This window comes from Mandrillus leucophaeus, unplaced genomic scaffold, assembly GCF_000951045.1.
Source record: "Mandrillus leucophaeus isolate KB7577 unplaced genomic scaffold, Mleu.le_1.0 Scaffold250, whole genome shotgun sequence".
Classification (NCBI taxonomy): domain Eukaryota; kingdom Metazoa; phylum Chordata; class Mammalia; order Primates; family Cercopithecidae; genus Mandrillus; species Mandrillus leucophaeus.
The window spans coordinates 3,043,175-3,064,236 of record NW_012102588.1 but is presented as its reverse complement, the minus strand read 5'-3'; the positions used below and the strand labels follow the sequence as shown (position 1 = coordinate 3,064,236).

Sequence of the window (21,062 nt, the reverse complement as noted above, 5' to 3'; positions counted from 1 at the left end):
TGTACTACACCATGGATAAACCTTGAAAACAATTATGTTAAGTAAAAAAAGCCAGACACAAAAGGCTTATTCCACATACACAAAATGGTATAATTCTTTAAAATATGTTTCTATTTATATGAGGTACCCAGAATAGTCAAAATCACCAGAGGCAAACTGGTTACCAGGGGTTGGGGACTGAGGGGAAAAGGGAGTTATTGTTTAATGACTCTAGTTTCAGCTGGGGAAGATGAAAAAGTTCTGAAGACGGATGGTGGTGAGGGTTGCACAGTGATGTGAATGTACCGGATGCCACCAAACTGTGTATTTAAAAACAGATGGTAAATTTTACGTTCCGGATATTTTGCCACACACAGGCATAAAACTTCAATGATTCCTTACTATCTGACTAACAAAAGTACAAATTACTCATCTTAGCACCAAAAATCCTCCAGAGTAACCCAAACTCTTTCTAGACTCACCTCTCATTAATTCCACTTTTGTGGTAAATTGAGTATTAGTTTAATCATGTTACGTTATGGGGAAGGCTGAATTACAGAAAGAAAACTAGTAAGTTTCAAGGTTTAATAAGCTATTTTGCATTGTGAAACTCCAAAAGGGCCTAGGAACAAATAAATGAACTTGAAAAAAATGTATTCAATTAAATTATTCTTACCTATGTCGATCAAATTGAATGACTTAATGGTGTTATACTTACAGTGAAAAAAGAAGTCCCACAAAAGCGAGTACATATTCCTCGTACAAAGCCTTCATGTGCTTGTATTGTACGGATACAATTCCGCTGAGTCAGGTTCCAAATTCTAACCTATGATAAAGCATACTAGGAAATTTCAGTGAACTATAAATGTAAAATGTTCAGGATAAATTCAACATTGAAAAGGCTACAAATCACTCTACTGGGGAGCTAAAACAAAAATCCTTTGGATTAAAACAATGCAATGCATATAGATAAGTACATCGACAAGCAAAAAATACAATCTGGCAAATACTCTGTTGATTCCAGTTTAAAGTGTTGCAAAACCTTTTCACTTGCCATAGTAGGAAATTAGGTGTTGACAACATCTTCTGTGAAAACACTCACACTTAAATACTTTAATTATAAAAATGATTTAATTTACTATCAAACTGATCCTTAAACTACTGCATTTATACTTTCTTAGGTTTAAAGAAGAAAATACAAAACTTAGTATTCCTAACAAAATTTAGTCTTGAGAAGTAAATTGAAATCCAATAAAGTAAAACCTACAGTAACTAAAAACTAAAGGAAAAAACATTTGTAATATAACTACTTTTAGTTGAAAATATCAACATTTAGAGTGACACTTGCCTCTCCATCGCATGCCCCAGAAAGGACAGTAGCCAGGTTCTTTGGATGCTTTGCCAAGCAATTGACTCCATCACGGTGACCATCCAGAGACGCAAGGAATGGTTTTGCAAATACTCGTTCCAGTTTGGTAGCATTTAAAGCTCTTACATATTCTCGTGGGACCTCAAAAGGATGTAAAGTAGGATCATAGTTTCTCGGAACTGAAATAAGAATGATTCTTTTTGATAATTCACACTTAATATTTCCTGCTGTCTTCCTCAGCTAAGCACTCTGTTATTCAATAAGCATTTAGTTAGTGACACTGTTCTATACCTAACACTAAGAATACAAAAGTAGAAAACCTGCTGTTCAGAAATCTTTCTGAAATTACTGGAAAATCATGGGATGCATACATCTTGCAAAACAATTAGACCCTAGATATCTATACATGCAGCCTTTCCCTTTTATATGTCCTAGTACACTCTTCAACTCGGTGGTAAGTGTTCAGTGTCAGGGCTTCCAATACACTTTTCATTTGTATTTCCTTATGCCTAGCACAGTTCCTGGGACAAAACACGTGCATGATGTTTGCTCAACAGAACTCTAAGCTTCCTGTGGGGCAGGGAACATTATTAATCTCTGGTGCTAAATACTGTGCTGATAGACACATGAAGTTGTGATTATGATATTACACAGCTATTCTTTACTGAGCACTTTCTATGTTTGTTTACTTACTTAAAAATGACTCACATAAGAGTTCACCAGGTGCCAGGCACTGTTCCAAAAACCTTAATCATTTAATTTCCACAGCATCCTATGTGTTAAGTTCTATTACTATCTTACACTTTATTGATGGGAAAACTGAGGCACAAAGAGGTTAACTAACCTGAATATGACATGATGGAGACAGGATTCAAACCAAGGCAGTATGGCTCCAGAATCTATGTTTTAACTGTCCTGATATGCTGCTAAACACATTGTCTGGGTTAATAATCATGCTTAGGGCCGGGCGTGGTGGCTCACACCTGTAATCCCAGTACTTTCGGAGGCCGGGGTGGGCAGATCATGAGGTCAGGAGATCGAGACCATCCTGGCTAACACAGTGAAATCCCATCTCTACTAAAAATACAAAAAGTTAGCCGGCGGGAGGGTGGTACGTGCCTGTAGTCCCAGCTACTCGGGAGGCTGAGGCAAAAGAATCGCTTGAACCTGGGAGGTGGAGGTTGCAGTGAGCCAAAATCGCGCCACTGCACTCCAGCCCGGCTGACAGAGTGTGACTTCATCTCAAAAAACAAAACAAAACAAAACTCTCTCTCTCTCTCTCTCTATATATATATATATAATTATGCTTAGTAATTTTAAGCTCGTATGTCTAAAAAACTCAATGTGTAAAAAGTAAATGCATCTTCTTACCCCATGACTTCACCCTGCTGTTTCTTTCTGACTCCCTGGTAATGGTATTATACCTAACATTCAAGAAAGCTCTAGCCTAGGTCATTCTTATGTATTCCATCTTCCATATTCCCTACTACCAAAACTCCAAGTTCTACTCATCATCTCTTTGCAACATTTATCCATCTTTCCCTTTAACTATTTCTAGTAACTTTTTTTTTTTTTTTTTTTTTTTTTTTTTGAGATGCAGTATCACTCTGTCACCCAAGCTGGAGTGCAGTGGTGCGACTATAGTCTACTGCAGCCTCAACCTCCAGAGCTTAAGTGATCCACCTACCTTAGCCTCTCACCTCAGCCTCCCAAGTAGCTTGGACCTGAGGCATGCACCACCATGCCCCATTAATCTTTAAATTTTTTGTAGAGATGGGGGTCTCTCGAACTCCCGGACTCAAGTGATCCTCCCACCTTTGCCTCCCAAAAAGTGTTGGGTTTATGAGTGTGAGCCACTGCATCCCCAGGCAGTTTGGGTCTTCATTACCTTATACTTGGGCTACTGTAATATCATCCCTACTTGATTTGGTGGCAATTTACACTATTATCAGATGTCATCGTCACTCCTACGCTTAAAACTTCCAGAGGCTCCCTATATAGCAGTCTTCAAACTTTTTGTGTGCCCCATCAATAACAGAGTTTTTGAGCAGATCCCTTCTCCTCAACATATGCGTATGTTAATGAAGGCATGTAATTAAAGATTTTTATTTTTTGAGATGGAGTCTCCTCTGTCGCCCAGGCTAGAGTGCAGTGGCGCCATCTCGGCTCACTGCAAGCTCCGCCCCGCCGATTCACGCCATTCTGCTGCCTCAGCCTCCGAGTCTCTGGGACTACAGGCGCCCGCCGCCACGTCCGGCTAATTTTTTTGTATTTTTAGTAGAGACAGGGTTTCACCGTGTTAGCCAGGATGGTCTGGATCTCCTGACCTTGTGATGCGCCCGTCTCAGCCTCCCAAAGTGCTGGGATTACAGGCGTGAGCCACCGCGCCGGGCCAAAAAGGTGTTTTGTTTTTTGTTTTTTGTTTTTTTTAAAGAAAAATCTTGATTTAACACCGTAATAGATTTAAAGGTTCTAATTTCAGCTTAATTCAATGTTTGGTTTTAATGGCTACTATTATAAAAAAAAATTCAGGCAGTACTCACTTTCGCACAGTACTGTATTAACTGGATGACATGCATACTGGAATCAATTACTCACTTTGCAAAGTTTCGTGGTTAACAGATGTGATTTCAATCACTGTAAACCTCTCAAAGAGTGGAATTGGTTCAGTTAATATGGTACTGTGCAAATTGCACAATGCCGCCTGTACTTCACAAAGACAAGCATACCCAAAATGATAATGTCCATAGTTGGCTACATTTATTTAATATATTTAATTTTCAGTCTCATCTATCAGTTTTGCAAAGATTATTTTTGAAGTCTAGAAAATTTCCATCTACTCTGATGTCAGCAGCTGTTCCTACAACTAAAATTAGCATTTTAATAATTTCAACAAAGTTTTAAACCCCAACAAGCTAGGTCATTTTGTTTCTAAATCTCTTCACGTAGGCAAAAACGAATCTTTATAGATGGAGAAACGGACATTTATAAAGCCACTATTATGTGCTAGGTGCTGTCTAAACACAGTGCATACACGAACATGATTCTTCCCCTTTTTGGACGCTAAGTCTGATGGGAAAGACTATTAACCAAAATAATAATCATGAGACAATGTGATAAACACTGTGATGAAGTGATAGAATCATAGAACACGGGTGATGAAAGGGTCGGGGCTCATGCAGGAGGTAAGTAGGAACAGATTATTGTTCAGTGAAAGTTTTCCAGAGAAAGTGGCTAAACTGGGTAAGGGTGTGTGCCACAGGAAGCCTTAAAAAAGATGACTGAAATGCACTGAGATTGGCAAGAGTGAATACTAAACCACTTGTGGGAAACGTAGTGACTGACAAAAGTGACAAGGAAGGTGGGACCAGAAATTCAAGGACTGGGAATGATGACAAATCTAATTTGTATTTTAGAAACATTACTGCCTTGTGACAAACTGTAAACATCTTTTGAGCAAAGACTTCTTAGCAATGCTGACACACATGTTGATAATATCTACTACTCAAAATAGTGAAATACTGTTCTCGCCTCATCTCATCTCGCTTACTCCTCCCTCATTCAAACTCTAATGACACAGCCTTTCTTTCTATACCTTAGGTTCATTCCTGCCTGAAGACCTTTGCTCCTGCTATTCTCTTTACTTAGAACAATCTGCTTATGCATGGTTGGTCCCTTGTCATTTAGGTATCACAAGGTACAATTTATAAGTAGTTAGCAGTCAATGGGGGAACAGATCAGAAAGATTAAATTAATTTCATTTTAACCATTCTTTCATCAAACGTCTTAAGGGATGGTAAGAGAAAACTGAAAACTGATGCTTTTAAATTCATCTTTGTCTCTTCCAACATGCAGAACTAATGTGAAGTAGTAAAGTGGCAAGAGCAGTAGGAAGATTTTAAAAGCCTGTTTAACTCTCAGCCCTTCAACCCACGAGTTTGGCTCATTCAAGTCCACTTTTCAGTAATAGGAACCTGAAGACAATCCTAGAGCAGCAGCTGGAATCTTTCTCCACTATAGACAACTATTTCCCACTCACCACTAGAGGAAATTCTTAGAAAAAGGACTTTAACAGACTTTACTTGCTATCCAGTTCCGCAGCGACTCTGTAAGCACAAAGTTTGCCTTAGCGAAAGGGAACTTGGGAAGAACCAGCCTGGAGTGCCAGCCTCCCCCGGCTTTACTCCGCGAAAGCCGAGGCTAGACCCAAGGACTCGCGGAAAGCGTCCTTTTCTCCCTACCAACTTATCTTACCTCTCTGTAAGTCCAACTTGGTTTCGCGGACATAATTGTCCGGATTCCGGCTCAGCATCTTCACCTTCATCTTGCTTGCTCCTACGGCCGGACTCCACTAGCTCTCCGGTACGAGTTCCGCCCACCGCCGCCTACTCCCACATGCGACTTCCGCTTTCCCCAGACTACTTCCAGTCACGTGACCCGCGGAGCGGACGCCGGCTGGCTCGACTGGATCCTGCGGCGCTCCGTAGTTTTGCCGGCAAACGTTAGCAAGGGGCGGTTCTTGCTGTGCAGTGTCTTCCGCGTCTGTGCGCTGGCGCATTTGTGGGCGAGGCAGGGCGGAGACTCGGCCGAGGCTGCCACCTCCCTTCCATCGCGCTTTCCGCCGGCGTGACGTAGTGGCTGCGCCCCATTCATGCCCCCTCAGTACTAGAGTCTTGCGGCTTCGCTCACGCGCCGTGGGCGTAAGAATCCTTTCGCCGGTCCCGGAGGTGGACTTGCGCTCAAAAGGGGCGACCGTCGCCACGGTGGCGGCCACTGCATCGCGTCCCACCTCCGCGGCCCTGGGCGCCGTGGTGTCGGTGGGCCCCGAGCCTATGACGGGCCAGGGCCATTCGGCGTCCGGGTCGTCGGCGTGGAGCACGGTATTCCGCCACGTCCGGTATGAGAATCTGGTAGCGGGCGTGAGCGGCGGCGTCTTATCCAACCTTGCGCTGCACCCGCTCGACCTCGTGAAGATCCGCTTCGCCGGTAAGAGCCCGCCCAGACACCGGGCTGCATCCTCTTACTGTCAGCCCGAACTGGGTGGTAAAGATTCAAAAGGAGGCCTGAATCTCCTCCGCCTTTTCCGTTCTAGGAGGAGGAGGAGCGGTGAAGGGGGTGCTGTCCGCCTTGGCTCACCTGAACTAGATTTGAGGAAATGGTGCTTGCTCTGTAGAGGGGTTGGCCTGCGATCGATCTTCCACGCTCCTCAAGACTAAGGGAGGGGGCGTGTATGTAGAGAAGTCTGAGAAAAAACATCCTCTTTGGCAGAGAAGATGGGATTCAAAGCCTGATTTGTAAAATAAAGAAGAGATGGTCACATTTTAAGGTTTAGTCCTCACACGTGCAAATCATTCACTCTTGGAGGAACTTTGAAATCTTAGCATACCCACGTGGTTTGGCAGCTCGACTAGTATTGGGATAGGACGTAATCTTCAGCGAATGGTTGGGAGATTTGGAATAGAATTCTCTTGAATGTTTGTTTTTTGGCGGTTATAGAATGGTACAAGGTCCTGTGAAAGAATAGGTTGCTAGAATCGAAATACTATTTTAAGTGTATTAGATGAATTGAGTATGTTGAAATAAAGCATTTTAGAAGTTAAACTCGACACTGAAGTCTGGAAAAAGAGTTTCAGAGATGATCTTTGATAACTGAAATTGCAGAAAATAGTTTCCAAATAAAGTTGTTACAAGTTAAGTTCTGCCTTGAGAATTAAATCTACAGAAGTTGTTTATCTTAGCATTAGGTAATTCAGTTCACTTAATTTATATTCTCAATGTCTGTAGACTGCTGTGTGGGCTACAGAAGTATCTAATAAAGTTCTTGCCTTCAGGGAACTTAGAATTTAATTGGAGTCGTTAGACTTAGTCGTATAAAAGGTAATTCTAGACAACATAAAATCAAGAAATACGAATACAAAATGTAAATACCCATAAACCGTCAAGAAAATTCTACAATGCTGATGGCCATATGTATCTTTAAGATTCAATGGAAGATTGGGGCTTGGGGTTTCCCATAGAAAGGCTAATATTTTGACAGCTGGAGGAAGCAAGAAGCTGTTCTATGAAGGAAAATCATCGAAAATTATGGAGTATTATTTCTAGAAAAAACAAAGGCATATAATTTCATGAAGTTTTATGATGCATGCACAAATAATTATTGACAAGTAATCTTTATCGAATGTTTACTAGGAGCAAGGCAGTGAACTATGCTTTAGATGCATTATCTCATTTATTATCCTGTAAATCTATTCACAGGAACAATCCTGTGAGTTTATGATCCCTGCTATACAGGTGAGGATAGCAGAAATTGACTAACTTACCCAAGTCACAAGTTTGTAAAGATGGATCTGGGATTTAAACCCAGGTAATCTAACTCTGGAACCCTCTGGCACTTAACCCCTCACCATACTACTGCTATAAGTCCCTGTTATACAATGGTTTGAACATTACAAGAATTTTAGACTTGGCTGCAGGTGCAGGTCTGTATGACTTAGTGTCTCTCTTCAGTAGCATTTTATCTAGGAGCAGAAGAGGTGATAGTCGAGGTGGTCATTGAAGAATAGCGTGATTGGCCTGATGAATTTAGATAGTGCTTTGAAGCATATCATTCCTGAGGAAAAGGAATTCTTGGTACCTGAGAAGATTAACAGTCTTGATGAATTGGGAAGAGTATTGGGAGACTAGTGGGGCTGAGGTGACAGATAAAAGGATTGAGATTGGATTGGAGGCCTAAATCTAGGAGTGGAAGCAGGACTTTGTAATAATAAAGCTCACAGTGTAGCTCTGAAATGATGATAGAAAGGAGGAAAATTTAAGAAGATAAATAACAGAAATAAAAATTTATTGATTATCAGCATCAATGCTGAATAACATACTGTAGTTTTTATGCTTCCTTGTAATTAAACTCATTTAATAAAATTAAAATCTAATGAAGACAGGATATGGGGGTTAATTCTGAATGCATGCGCTGTTAAACCAAACCTGGAATATTTCTGTGAGTTCAGGTATAAATTGGAACTCAGAGGTGTCCAGAGTGGTAGAAAGATTAGAAATTATTTCATATGAAAAATGACTGGAGGAACTAGTTTAGCTCAGGAGAGAAAAAAAACTCAAGATATTTAGAGGACTTCCATGTGGGAAAGGGGGCTGCCTTAGGGTTGATCCTAAGGTCAGACACAGGTTGAGTGGAAATTACAGGAAAGCAGATTTTGGTTTGGCAGCGTGGTAGTGCTCAGAAATGAAATGGATGATGACCAGAAGTGGTTCAGATAGTAGTTGGATGACAAATGTTAGAAGATATTCTTGTATTAGGTAGAAAGATTGGATTGGATGATTGTTCAGGCTCCTTTTAACTTTACTATGTAATTTTAAACCCTCAAGAATGATGAGAGAGTCCCAACAAAGAATGTGAATGAGATATAAAAATAATAATTTTCTTAAATACCCAAAAGCCTAATCTGCAAGTTAAAGATATGTGTGAGCTCTTGTGAAGAATATAGAGAGTATGACTACATCCAAAATATTAAGGAACCAAATGTAAAATTCAGTGACAGTAGTGCAGAGTAAAGTATAAGTATGTGGTATCACAAAACCCAGTAGCGTAAATAAGCTAGTACTTATTGAGTGCTTGCAATATGTCAGGCATAATTCTAAGAGCTTTATATGTACTAACTCATTTAATCCTTTATAATTTTTAGAGTTAGGTTCTACTGTTTTTCCTATCTTATGGAAAAACTCAGGCAGAGAGTAATCAAGTGACTTAGGGTTGCAAAGTAATTGCTAGAACTAGGAGTCAAGCTCAGAAAGTCTGTTTCCATAACATATGCTGTTAGTTTGAAACCATGAGTGGGTAGTTTGGTATAGCTAAAGGGTAAATTAAAATACTAGAGATGAAAATAAAGAATGATTCCAGAAAGTTAAGCTGCCAGATTGACGTTATCTTTTATGCCATGTAAAAATGGAAACTGGCAGTAAGACCGCAACCCTCAGTAGGGCAGGATGTTAGGAATGAGAGATCAGGACTAGTAGCACAGGGCTGGCAGTTGAAGCCGCTTAATGGTTGAGACACCACCCCTGTTTGGTGGAAATTGTGCCTATAAATCAGCATTTAAGGATGGGCAGAGAAAAGGGGGCCCAGGAAATTTATTGGCAAAGAAGCAAGAGGACATTCAAGATAGTATAAGAAGAGAGGGCTTTACACAATATCAGGTGTATTAAGGGGTTCTTAAGAAAGAGAGGACTCCAGAGTGCCTTTGAAGGTTCTTAATTAGAGCGCTTGCAGTAATTGGTGAAGCTCAAACCAGATTGCAGTGGGGATGAGAGAGTCCCTGGTGAGATTGGGAGGGGGAGGGGCTAGTTTTCTCATTGTAGACACTTAACTGATGAGGAGGCACTGGGATCAAAGAGGAAATACTTAGGAGAAACTTAAGTCTGTTTAAATACTAATGGGAAAGAACTGAAATCAAGGAAGATATTGGGAAATGGAGGCAGGAGGATAAGGAGTAAGGTATCTAACTAAGGGGGTTTGTCTAAAGAAGCAGGATCCAGAACAAGCTTTTTTGACCAAAACACTTAGTAGGAAATAAATTTTACCTTTGCTATCCAGTGCATACACATACACACACAAACATTACTGAAACACAAGTTTCATGAAACATTACTTATCCTTACTTACTACTTGTAATGTCATTTATATTTGTTTTCAATTCCAGTCTGATTTTAAAGAAAAGATACTAGCTGTCTGTTCAATTGGTTTCTTGATTCATCTGCAATTTTAAAGATACCAATATAGAGCACAGGTGGGGGGGAGATTAATTTTATTAAAAGAGACAAACTCTTAATTGTCACAGAGCTGTCACAGAGGAAAGGAGGGGTAAAACTAACATCCCACAAATTAAACAGGTTGTGTTAGGGTGATAGTGCTAGATGGTAATTTTTTAAAAGTCATTATATTGTCTTTCTTTGAAAATGAATTTAAAATTAGTGTCCTGTCTTGGCTTCTTTCTGTGCACCAAACTTTTTATCTTCAGCTTGTGTCCATTGGCATTTTTTAGTGCTATGATAGGCCATTGTAAGCTATTTGATAGGTACTTAGATCTACATGCTAATTCATTAGCGGCAAATGTTTTTAAAACAGTCATGAGGTCATTTAAGCCAGTGGTCCCCAACCATTTTGGCACCAGGGACTGATTCATGGAAGACAATTTTTCCACGAATGAGGGTGAAGGAGGTATGGATGATTTCAGGATGAAACTGTTCCACCTCAGATCATCAGGCAATAAATTCGCATAAGGAGTGTGCAGCCTAGATCCCTTGCATGCGCAGTTCACAATAGGGTTCAAGATTCTGTAAGAACCTAATACCACCACTGATCGGACAGGAGGCAGAGTTCAGGCAGTAATGCAAGCGATGGGGAGCAGCTGTAAGTACAGGTGAAGCTTCACCCGTACTCCGCCCACCTAGCTCACCTCCTGCTGTGCTACCCAATTCCTAACAGGCCATGGATTGGTACCGGGAGTTGGGGACCCCTGATTTAGACCGAAAAAATTTACTGTATTTCATCTATAAAACAATTTTAATTTTATGTTGGGGAGATTATAATTCAGCATTGGTTTATACCTATGAAAAGAACAGGTAGTGTTTTTATGGTTGGTTTTGCTTTTTACCTCAAGAGAGAAATGGTATTGTGAGTTTATTATTGAGAGGAAAATGGAAAGTTCTTAGAAAAAGGCATCTGTACAGAAGAATGAGACACACAGAATCCGGGGGAAGCATCAGAAAGAATATAAACTACACAGGAAAACATTTCTCAAGAGCCTGTCATTCTGCTGCCTGCCTTTAAACTTGTTGTCTTATATAAACCTAAACCCTGTGAGGTACATGACTTACCCCATTTTATAAGTGAGGATGCTGAAGCTCAGAAAGGGTAAGACCATGTAGCGAATTAGGGAAGTTACCTATCAAACCCAGGTCTTCTGACAAAACCTGATGTACTGTAATCTCCCTTCATGCTATAACATTGCCGGGTTAATGATGAGAGAAATTGACTTTTCCCCCTTTGCCTGGCAATGGTAAATAGTGATTCTTCTTTGCCAGGCTGGATTATACACAGTGAGGTAGTGGCAAGGGGACATTGAACCGGGGATGCTCATATGGCTAGTGGGGTGTAATTTGTATAAACTTTCTGGAAGGCAGGTTCAGTATGTATTTGTAACTTAAGTTTATACCCATTGACCCATATCAGTTCTGTTTCTAATAGCTGATTCTAAGGCAATAATAAGTGTTCATGCAGATTGTTGTACAGAATGTTCTTTAGAGGACTTTTTGTAATGGCCAAAAAAAAAAAATTCATATGTCAGATGGAGGAATGACTGTAAATTATGGGATATCTATAAGATGGAAAGCCATAATGTCATATGTTAAAATCTTATTTGGGGGAATCTATTGAATAACAAGGGGGAATGCTCACAAATAATCTTGAGTGGAAAACAAAGCTGTATACAAAATTATATATAGTAAAATTACAAGTTTGGATATACTATAGTATAATGTAGAATGGTTTGTATGATGTAGAGTGCCGTTGCCGATTACTGAGATACTTAATACTCATATAATTAAGTGATTTTTCAAAACAGTAAAGAAATAATTGATACTGTATTATTCCTTGTGGTTTTCTACAACCTGCGCATACCTTTGTAAATAGTCCTTTTAACTATCCCTCATGCCCTAGAGTTACCCTATTTTGAATGTGCTTTCTGTTTCCTACAGAGAGGTGAAATGAAAAAGTGCTAGATTTATAATCTAGGTTATATTTTTTACAAAATTGGCAAGAAGACTACTTTAAATGCTGATGATGCTAGTTGAAAACGGATGGTATCTCAAAGTAGGATGATGGCAGTGTGAACTGAGACATAGACAGGTGCAAGAGAAATTTGTGATATAGAATTAAAAAGACTCGTTATTTGATAAAAAGGGATGGGAGGGAGGAGGGTTCATGGATAGTCCCCAGGTATCTGGTGTGGGCGTCTATGTAGATGATGATAACGTTTGTTGAGCTATATGGAACACTTGAGTTAAGAGCAGCTTCGGAAGGGATGGGGAAAACTAGTTCAATTTTGGATGTGTTCAAGTGAAATACTTTTCTACTTTCTACTTGGATTTTGACGTATGTTGATGGGGAGGATAAAAAGAATTTCCAGGAAAAAAAGTTTACCCCATCCTCTGCATTTTCTTTCCTGCTGCTCCTCAGGTCTTGCTAGCACTCGATATAATTGAGGCTCCTAGCTAGTTTATTTTTTGAGTAATATTTTTTAACATTCAAATCCTTAACCTTGGAGCAAAAACAAAACCTAGGTGTCTACACCTAGTTACCTAAGAGACTTTCGGATTATTTAAGAACTAATCTAATATTTCCTAAAATATTATTTGAGTGCTTGGTATGCCCCCAATAAACACTTGAATAAATTCATGAATGTAGTAGTTTTAAAATATTAAAGCCTGGGCTGGGCATGGTGACTCACGCCTGTAATCCCAGCACTTTGGAAGACCGAGGCGGGTGGATCACCTGAGGTCTGGGGTTTGAGACCAGGCTGGCCAACATGGTGAAACCCCGTCTCTACCAAAAAAAAAAAAAATACAAAAATTAGCTGGGCATGGTTGTGCATACCTGTAATCCCAGCTACTAGGGGAGCTGAGGCAGGAGGATTGCTTGAACCTGGAAAGTGGAGGTTGCAGTGAGCCAAGATCGTGCCACTGCACTCCAGCCTGGGCAATAGAGTGGGACTCTGTCGCAAAAAATATATATGTATGTATGTATTTATATAAATATATGTAATAAATATATAAGCCTGGAAAATAATTTTTCTACCTAAAAAAAGTTTTTCTTCTAAGTTTATCTCCTTATATAACTGATTGTGCAGTATCTGTGTTTATATGTGATACAGAGCTAGAACTTTGTTCTTACCTGACTTTGTATATCCCTTAATGCAGTGAGCGATGGATTGGAACTGAGACCGAAATATAATGGAATTTTACATTGCTTGACTACTATTTGGAAACTTGATGGACTACGGGGACTTTATCAAGGAGTAACCCCAAATGTGTGGGGTGCAGGTTTATCCTGGGGACTCTACTTTTTCTTGTGAGTAGATTTGGGAGATTTTACAATATTAAATAAAAAAGGAATTTTTGTTTTTAGTGATTTTTACATGTCACATGATGAAATAAGATGAGTCATTTAATCAATTTCTCTGAATTGGAAGGATCAGAAAGAACAAAATGGCTTATTAGTTTGATTAGTTTGATTATCAGATGCCTCTGATAATGGCTAATAAGCCATTTGGTCTGGAAGAAAGTTCTTAATAGGAAAAATGCTAAGACATGAGGTGGAGTAATACTCTTACAGAAGCCATTTCTGTGGGGTGAATTCAGGAAGATGAAATGTTTATCTGATTACTTTTGTAAGCTAAATAAATATTAAGAGAGCTTTTTATTTTAGTTAAAGCCATTTGAAAAACAGCCAACTCCAGATAATTCGCAATGAAATTGTAGGGCCCCTTTGGTGTTTTATTAGGTGTTTTGGCCGTATCAGTACATACTCTTGAGCATTTCTAATAGAGTCAAAGTATCACTAGATTAGAAAAAGTTGAATCAGTCGGTTTGTTATTTATTAGTGGTTTTGGAAAGTGTTGTAGAGACTGGAAGAGCCTGCAGCTGTTGTCCAAAATGAATCCTGTAGATTTCAGCCCTCTTTGGTATTCAGTTTTGATAAAGAAAGATTGTTTAAATAACTATGTTATTTTCTCCATTTATCAGAGATTAGTTGCAGAGTGCCCCAAACAGAAAATTTATAAATACTGAAGCAACATTAATTACTTGTTTATCCTCAGCCAGATTCCCAAAATATTTGAGATGGCTTACAAAAATACATTTGTTTATGATGAAGGTAGAAAAGCAGGAGAGGATAGACCTTGGGGTCCTCATATGAATACGTACCATAGGAAATCCCTGTTGGGAACAGAAAGCAAAAGCCAGTGCATGGCTGAAAGGGTTTGAGGCAAATTGTTTCTCCTTGTTTGACCTGCCCTATCATCTTCCCAGCTCATTCCTTTCCTTACTCCTTCACCAGTCAGATGTCATCACCGTTTAAAATAACTACTGTCACCTGCCTCCTGAAGAAGCCATGGAAAGTTCCTGTGGCAGGCACATTCAGCTTATTTAGTGAACAAGAGCGTTGTCACAAAGCATCATCACACTGTATTGCAGGAACATGCGCTGCTGTGAGCATGCCTCTGATCCGTGAAACTGAAACCATGAATAAGGAAGCTTTTCTTTGCTTCAATAGGTTTCATTGTTAGGAAAACATCAATATCTATCTAGTGTATTTGCCTTTGTCTTCTTTGTGTCATGTATTTTGCTTGATCTCCCATATGTTTATGGCAGTATCCAAACCAATCTTAAAGTAACTTTTAAGTGAAAGCAAAATAAAATTCAGCCTTAAAATTGTTTAAATATTTTTTCTCTTTTTCTTCTCTTTAGAGTGGTGTGTGTGTGTGAAACTATACACACACACACCCCTTGACATATATATGTATATATATATACACACACACACACACTTTATGAATTCGAGTTGTATAGATTCTCTAAGACAGTTTCTAAGGACAAGCCATATAAAATTTTCACAATGAGAATTTCTTGGGCCAGGTGCAGTGGCTCACACCTGTAATCCTAGCACTTTAGGAGGCCAAGGTGAGAGGATCACATGAGTCTGGGAGTTTAAGACCCGCCTGGGCAACATAGTGAGACCCCCATCTCTTCAAAAAATTTAAAAAAGAATTAGTCTGGCATCATGATGCTGCATGCCTGTAGTCTTAGCTCACTGGGAGGCTGAGGCAGGAGGACTGCTTGAGCCTAGGAATTCAAGGTTACAGTGAGTTATGATTGCGTCACTGCACTCCAGCCTGGGTAATAGAATGAGACTCTGTCTCTGAAACAAAAAGCAAAAAAGAATGTGTTCACTTGAGATCGTCATCGAAGTGAAGAGTAGAAATTGGCATTAAAGGAAATAGGCCGATTTGACTCCCTTACTCTGAAACATTTAATGGGTATATTCTACCAAATAAAATGCAAATCTCAGTCTACCACTCAAGTGTGGCCAGTTTTCCCTGTCTTCCCACCCACCCTTATTACTTTTCACCATGCTCATCTTTTTCCTTGTTGAAACTGTGCCTGTCTCAATACTACCTCCTACACAAAGCTTTCTGTTACCTCAGTCATAATTCCTGAATTTCTTCTATTGTCTGTGTTGTCTTTTATTATGATTTTTTGTGCCCCTTAATAGTCCTTATTAATTTGTTAAGAAAAATTCATCACATGTTTATCTTTTTATCGTCTGTTAGAAAGCTGATGATAGTACCTGAACACAGGTGCTCAGTATATATTTGTTAAGTACTCCTTCTTTGGTCCCTTTTGTCTTTTATGACCAGTCTGCGTACCACTACTGTACTCTCACCTCCTCCCAGTTTTCCTATCTTTTGAGATTAATTGATGAGTGTCTGATTAAAATATTTTACATTTGTATTGCTAGCCATATTCATTTGAGAGGGAGGGGTGGTATAATCTTGCAGCAAACCACTTCCAGCAAATTCATTCTTGAAAAAGGTCTCATTTTGTGGTTGCATTATGCATTGACTTTTGCTTTTGGGGTAATGCTGTTGAGTTACATACACTTTAAAACGGACTTTGTGACACCTGTTCAAATTAAACTGCTCGCATTTAATTCTTTTAGTTACAATGCCATCAAGTCATATAAGACAGAAGGAAGAGCTGAACGGTTAGAGGCAACAGAATACCTTGTCTCAGCTGCTGAAGCTGGTAAGGCAATGTGTGAAATATAAAAATGTCACCTTCCAAACTTAATTTTCAGTTTCTGTTTTTGATTTTTTTTCTTTGAACACCTGAGTTTAAATATGCCCATCTAACCGTGTTAAATCAGTTATATGGAATTTCTTTTTTCGTTTGTTTGTTTTTTTTGAGACGGAGTTTTGCTCTTGTTGCCCATGCCGGAGTGCAGTGACGTTATCTTGGCTCACCGCAACCTCTGCCTTCCAGTTTCAAGCGATTCTTCTGCCTCAGCCTCCCGAGTAGCTGGGACTACAGGCATGCGCCACCAAGCCCAGCTAATTTTTTGTATTTTTAGTAGAGATGGGGTTTCACCATGTTGGCCAGAATGGTCTTGATCTCTTGACCTTGTGATACGCCCGCTCCGGCCTCCCAAAGTGTTGGGATTACAGGCGTGAGCCACCACGCCCAGCTGTTACATGGAATTTCTTAGAAGAAATTCTTATGATTACTCTGTGCAGATTTCAAGAATTTTACTTACAACAGAGTGGTAAAGTTTAGAAAAGTTATGAATCCCTAATGGTTTAAAATGATTTGGTATAGTGTTTCTTTAAAGTATAATTTTAGTTTTCAAATTATACAATTTAGTAGCCTTGTTTAATCGCCTCACTTATGTATACTATCCAGAAGAAAAAAACAGTAAGAGCCATAAGTCTTTATAACTCCTACTTTAATACCTTGATTTCTTAATGTTTGATTAGTCAGAAACTAACTTAGTCATTTTTTAATAGATAGCCACTAGCAAAAACCTGAGTCATAACAGGACCAAATATTTGTTGAATAAAGGACTACTTAGGAAACCTGGCAAATGAAAAACTTAACCAGATGAATTTTTTTAAAAATTGTCACTCTATAAAGGATGTAAAATGTGACTTACTGTATTACATAATTATTTAATTTTTGAGGCATAGTAGTTACTTTGGATTTGAGAAAGATTGTGATAAAGCTGGGGTAGATATATGTGTCACATGCACAGATTATTGGGGTGCCAGATTCCTGGTCCTTTTTGCCTATCTTAAACCCCTCTCAGATTATACCATGTGCTACACCTGAGGTCTGTATCTGCCTACCATCTGTTCTCTGCACCAGGCCACGTTGTTTAGGAGTCAAGACATTTTTGCTATCCTTACGCTTCAAAGGGAAAGCATTTCACATTTCCATTTCCCTTTTAATTTACCTCTCACTAACTGCATGAGGAACTTTTTATGACTACCAAAAATGACGTCTACCCTTTGACCCTAAGACTGTGCCTCAGAGACTACATTTCACAATTTCAGATATGGTCCTGTGCATTTTTTTTTTTTTTTTTTTTTTTTTTTTTTTTACATAAATGTACTGGTTTTAATTTGGGTTGTCCTAAGTGCGAAAGTATCTGTATGCTGAATAATCTTATTGAAATCTCATTTTAGGAGCCATGACCCTCTGCATTACAAACCCATTATGGGTAACAAAAACTCGCCTTATGTTACAGTATGATGCTGTTATTAACTCCCCACACCGACAGTATAAAGGAATGTTTGATACACTTGTGAAAATATATAAGTATGAAGGTGTGCGTGGATTATATAAGGTAACAAATTATCAATATATTTTAAATAACTGAAAATGGCAATTTCCATTGGCTCTGTTGTCTTAGTTCTGAATGACCTATAGTAAGTCCTAAAAAGAAGCCAAACTTAAGCAAGAAACAATTTAATGAAAACCGAAATATAGTTAATAATACTGAAATTGTACTTTAAGCTGTTTGTCCCCATTAACATAGGATGTATCATCATGACATTGGTGGGCATGAGATCTGTCTAAAACTTTGTCAAGTATCTATTTGATAAGTTACACAACCAGGTCACTCATTCCTTACTCCATTCCTTGGAAGCTGTGGTCTCTTGGGAACCTGGGATAATGTAGTCTGGAGAAGACAGTAGCAGTCCTAACAGGATCTTATTTTATTGAGTTTTTTAATTCATCTCAAATCTTACATAAATTAAAAAATAACGACACAAATCAAACCCAACCTTTTGCCTGTTGTAATATTTTAAAAATTTCTTCCTAGTGTCAAATCTGTTTTCTGATTTTGTAACTCCTTTTTATTTTCCCCTTTTCTACCTTCTATTCCCATCTATTGCTTACCCCATAAAGAAATTTTTAAGCATACATAGTTTAAAATCAAAATTAGACATGTTGAATTTCAGTTTGTTTTTCAAGAATTGAGTAATAGCTTTTAAAATCATTTTAAGGCTGATAGGATTTTACTGACCTGTGGGCAAGAATTTTGTAAATATATTACTCAATTTTATGTCTTTTCATCACTTTCTGCTTTATTCTTTCAGAATACCTATGCACAGTTCATTGATTTACCATTACCTTTAGTTTCTTAACTTTCCAGAATTTAATTTCCCACTCACACCTCAAATCTTGACAGTGTGGGTCTTCTTTATATGTATACTGTTTAAAGAAAAACTAATATATGAACATCCAAACCTTTAAAAATAAAGTAGAAGAGAATACTACCCGTTTCTTTATATTACTACAAGTTTTTAACCCAATATTTTTAAAATGTGACTTGTGCAAAATTAAATGAATTTGCTTAAAGTGCTGTAATGAGAGAGAAGAGAAAGTATTTTACTTAAATATATTGTTCTTCAAACATACGTTGTTTTGCTTTTTAAAAATCATTCCCTTATAGGGATTTGTTCCTGGGCTGTTTGGAACATCACACGGTGCCCTTCAGTTTATGGCGTATGAATTGCTGAAGTTGAAGTACAACCAGCATATCAATAGATTACCAGAAGCCCAGTTGGTAAGATGATTCTTGTAAAAATGATATCATTTCCTTTTATGGGTATTTAATAGGTAGAAATTTTTGTCATGCTTACCTTGGTGGTAGTGCTGTGATAATGAGTACTGGCTCTGCCACTGATTTATAGTTAAATATTTATAGGCTGATGCCACACAAATGTCAAAAATAGAATCCCTTAAAGATCCATTTAAATGTTTTTTCTATATAATTTTTACTTCTGTATTTTAAAAGAAATCCTGTCTAAAGAAAAAACTGTTTTGTGTTGCCATTTTAGAGCACAGTAGAATATATATCTGTTGCAGCACTATCCAAAATATTTGCTGTCGCAGCAACATACCCATATCAAGTCGTAAGAGCTCGTCTTCAGGATCAACACATGTTTTACAGTGGTGTAATAGATGTAATCACAAAGACATGGAGGTGAGAGCATGCGCTATATCAAAAATTGTTTTGATAAAGTACCTTGCATATCTTAGACCATCCTGTTGATACTAGTTTTATAGCAAAGGCCAGTTTGCTGTGGTGAACACATGATGGTGGTCCCTGCTTTCCCAATTATTACGTATATGACCATGGCCTTAATCTCTCTGAGGCTTAATTTCTTCATTTGTAAAATAAGACTTTCTAGGCTAATAGGTTGTTATAAGAATCAAATTAAATGTGTGAAAATGTTTTGGAAAATAAAATTTAGGTGTTATAAAATATCTGAATGGTGTTGAATATAAGAAGTCATAAGCTAGCTTAATACATTCAAGAAGGCTCCACACCTGCTACTGGCACCATAACTTTTGCAAATACTTGTTTCTATATAGGAAAGAGATGATTTGTTCTTCAGTATGAGATTAAATTATTATAGGCAGACATCACCATATTTCCCTTTAATTCTAAAAGAACAGAGCAGAACATTTAGGATGTTTAAATTTAATTCAATTCAAGAAATATTTAATGAACACCTAAATGACAAATTTCTAGGCCGTATTATTGGCATTAAGGGAATAAAGTTTTATCTTTATATGTGCTGTATTTTATATTTATATATGCTTTATATGTGCTGTTGGCTAGCATTTATCCAAGCTATGAGGTTTTTTAATGCCTACATTAGCTCAGTTAAAGCTCCTGCCTGTTCATACGTTTAAAAACATTTGAAAGATAGCTAATTGAAAGGACTTTTTAGTTCAGTTTTGAGATGTTCCGACCCTCTCTTCCTCAGTCCATCCATAAAAGGAATGTAAATCCCTATAAATCCCATATAAACTACATTACTTGAGGACATTGAAAACATGAACTTAAATCAGAGTGAGGTTTGACTGCTGCTTGCTCCATGCCTTGTGTCAGTTAAAACTTTCATGTTTTCAAGCTAGCACTATAGAAAATTAAGCATTATCTATTTTTCCCTCTAAAGGAAAGAAGGCATCGGTGGATTTTACAAGGGAATTGCTCCTAATTTGATTAGAGTGACTCCAGCCTGCTGTATTACCTTTGTGGTATATGAAAACGTCTCACATTTTTTACTTGACCTTAGAGAAAAGAGAAAGTAAGCTAAAAGAGGACAATTCCAGTATATCTGCCCAAGGCAGCAACAAGCTCTTTTGTGTTTAAGGCATAAAAGAAGAATTCTGCATAGAAACGTGGCTCATATTCGAAATTGGTCTATAGTCATCAGAAGCCAGAGAACTGCTAAGTCTTCCGCAATGTATTTCTGCTTTTTGCCTTCCCCATATATATGGAACTTGGGCACCTCTGCCTGAAATGGCTGCCATCAACACAGTACTAAAACTGACACGAAGTATAGAGTTTCACAGATTTCTGCGTTGTATTGGTGGAACCTGATTCGCAACATTTGCTAAATGGATTAGATGAATGTACTTCTTTTTGTGAACTTAATTGCCTGGATTGCTTTAAAGTTAACCTTCGTGCAATACCAAGAAAATGGCTCCTTAAAAGAATGTCTTTGTATGTCTCAAGGTGAATTAAGGATTTACTGAATAAGGTGTTGACCAAATCTAGACCATTTTA

The 21,062-nt window shown here is 38.3% G+C and overlaps 2 protein-coding genes across 2 annotated transcripts in view; one reads left to right on the top strand and one right to left on the bottom strand.

Annotated features, from left to right (window-relative positions):
* The window catches only part of DCAF13 (DDB1 and CUL4 associated factor 13), a 27,230-nt gene extending 21,103 nt beyond the window's left edge, over positions 1–6,127 (bottom strand). Inside the window, 5 exon segments of the mRNA XM_011983507.1 lie at positions 698–805; positions 1,328–1,527; positions 5,603–5,868; positions 5,870–6,021; positions 6,023–6,127. Of these exon segments, the coding sequence (XP_011838897.1) occupies positions 698–805; positions 1,328–1,527; positions 5,603–5,868; positions 5,870–6,021; positions 6,023–6,127 (831 nt within the window).
* SLC25A32 (solute carrier family 25 (mitochondrial folate carrier), member 32) lies at positions 5,662–21,062 on the top strand. Its single transcript, XM_011983508.1, has 7 exons — positions 5,662–6,334; positions 13,337–13,487; positions 16,137–16,222; positions 17,659–17,819; positions 18,933–19,046; positions 19,321–19,466; positions 20,449–21,062. Exons 1-7 carry the CDS (start codon positions 6,181–6,183, stop codon positions 20,582–20,584), a joined length of 948 nt encoding a protein of 315 aa, XP_011838898.1. The 5' UTR covers positions 5,662–6,180; the 3' UTR covers positions 20,585–21,062.

What these genes read in the sequence shown, in the direction of transcription:
- SLC25A32 (XM_011983508.1), top strand. Translation starts at nt 6,181, where the DNA reads ATGACGGGCCAGGGCCATTCGGCGTCCGGGTCGTCGGCGTGGAGCACG. An exon ending in TGTCTCAGCTGCTGAAGCTG is followed by an intron (nt 16,223 to 17,658) that starts GTAAGGCAATGT and finishes ATCTCATTTTAG; the next exon opens with GAGCCATGACCCTCTGCATT. An exon ending in GTAATCACAAAGACATGGAG is followed by an intron (nt 19,467 to 20,448) that starts GTGAGAGCATGC and finishes TTCCCTCTAAAG; the next exon opens with GAAAGAAGGCATCGGTGGAT.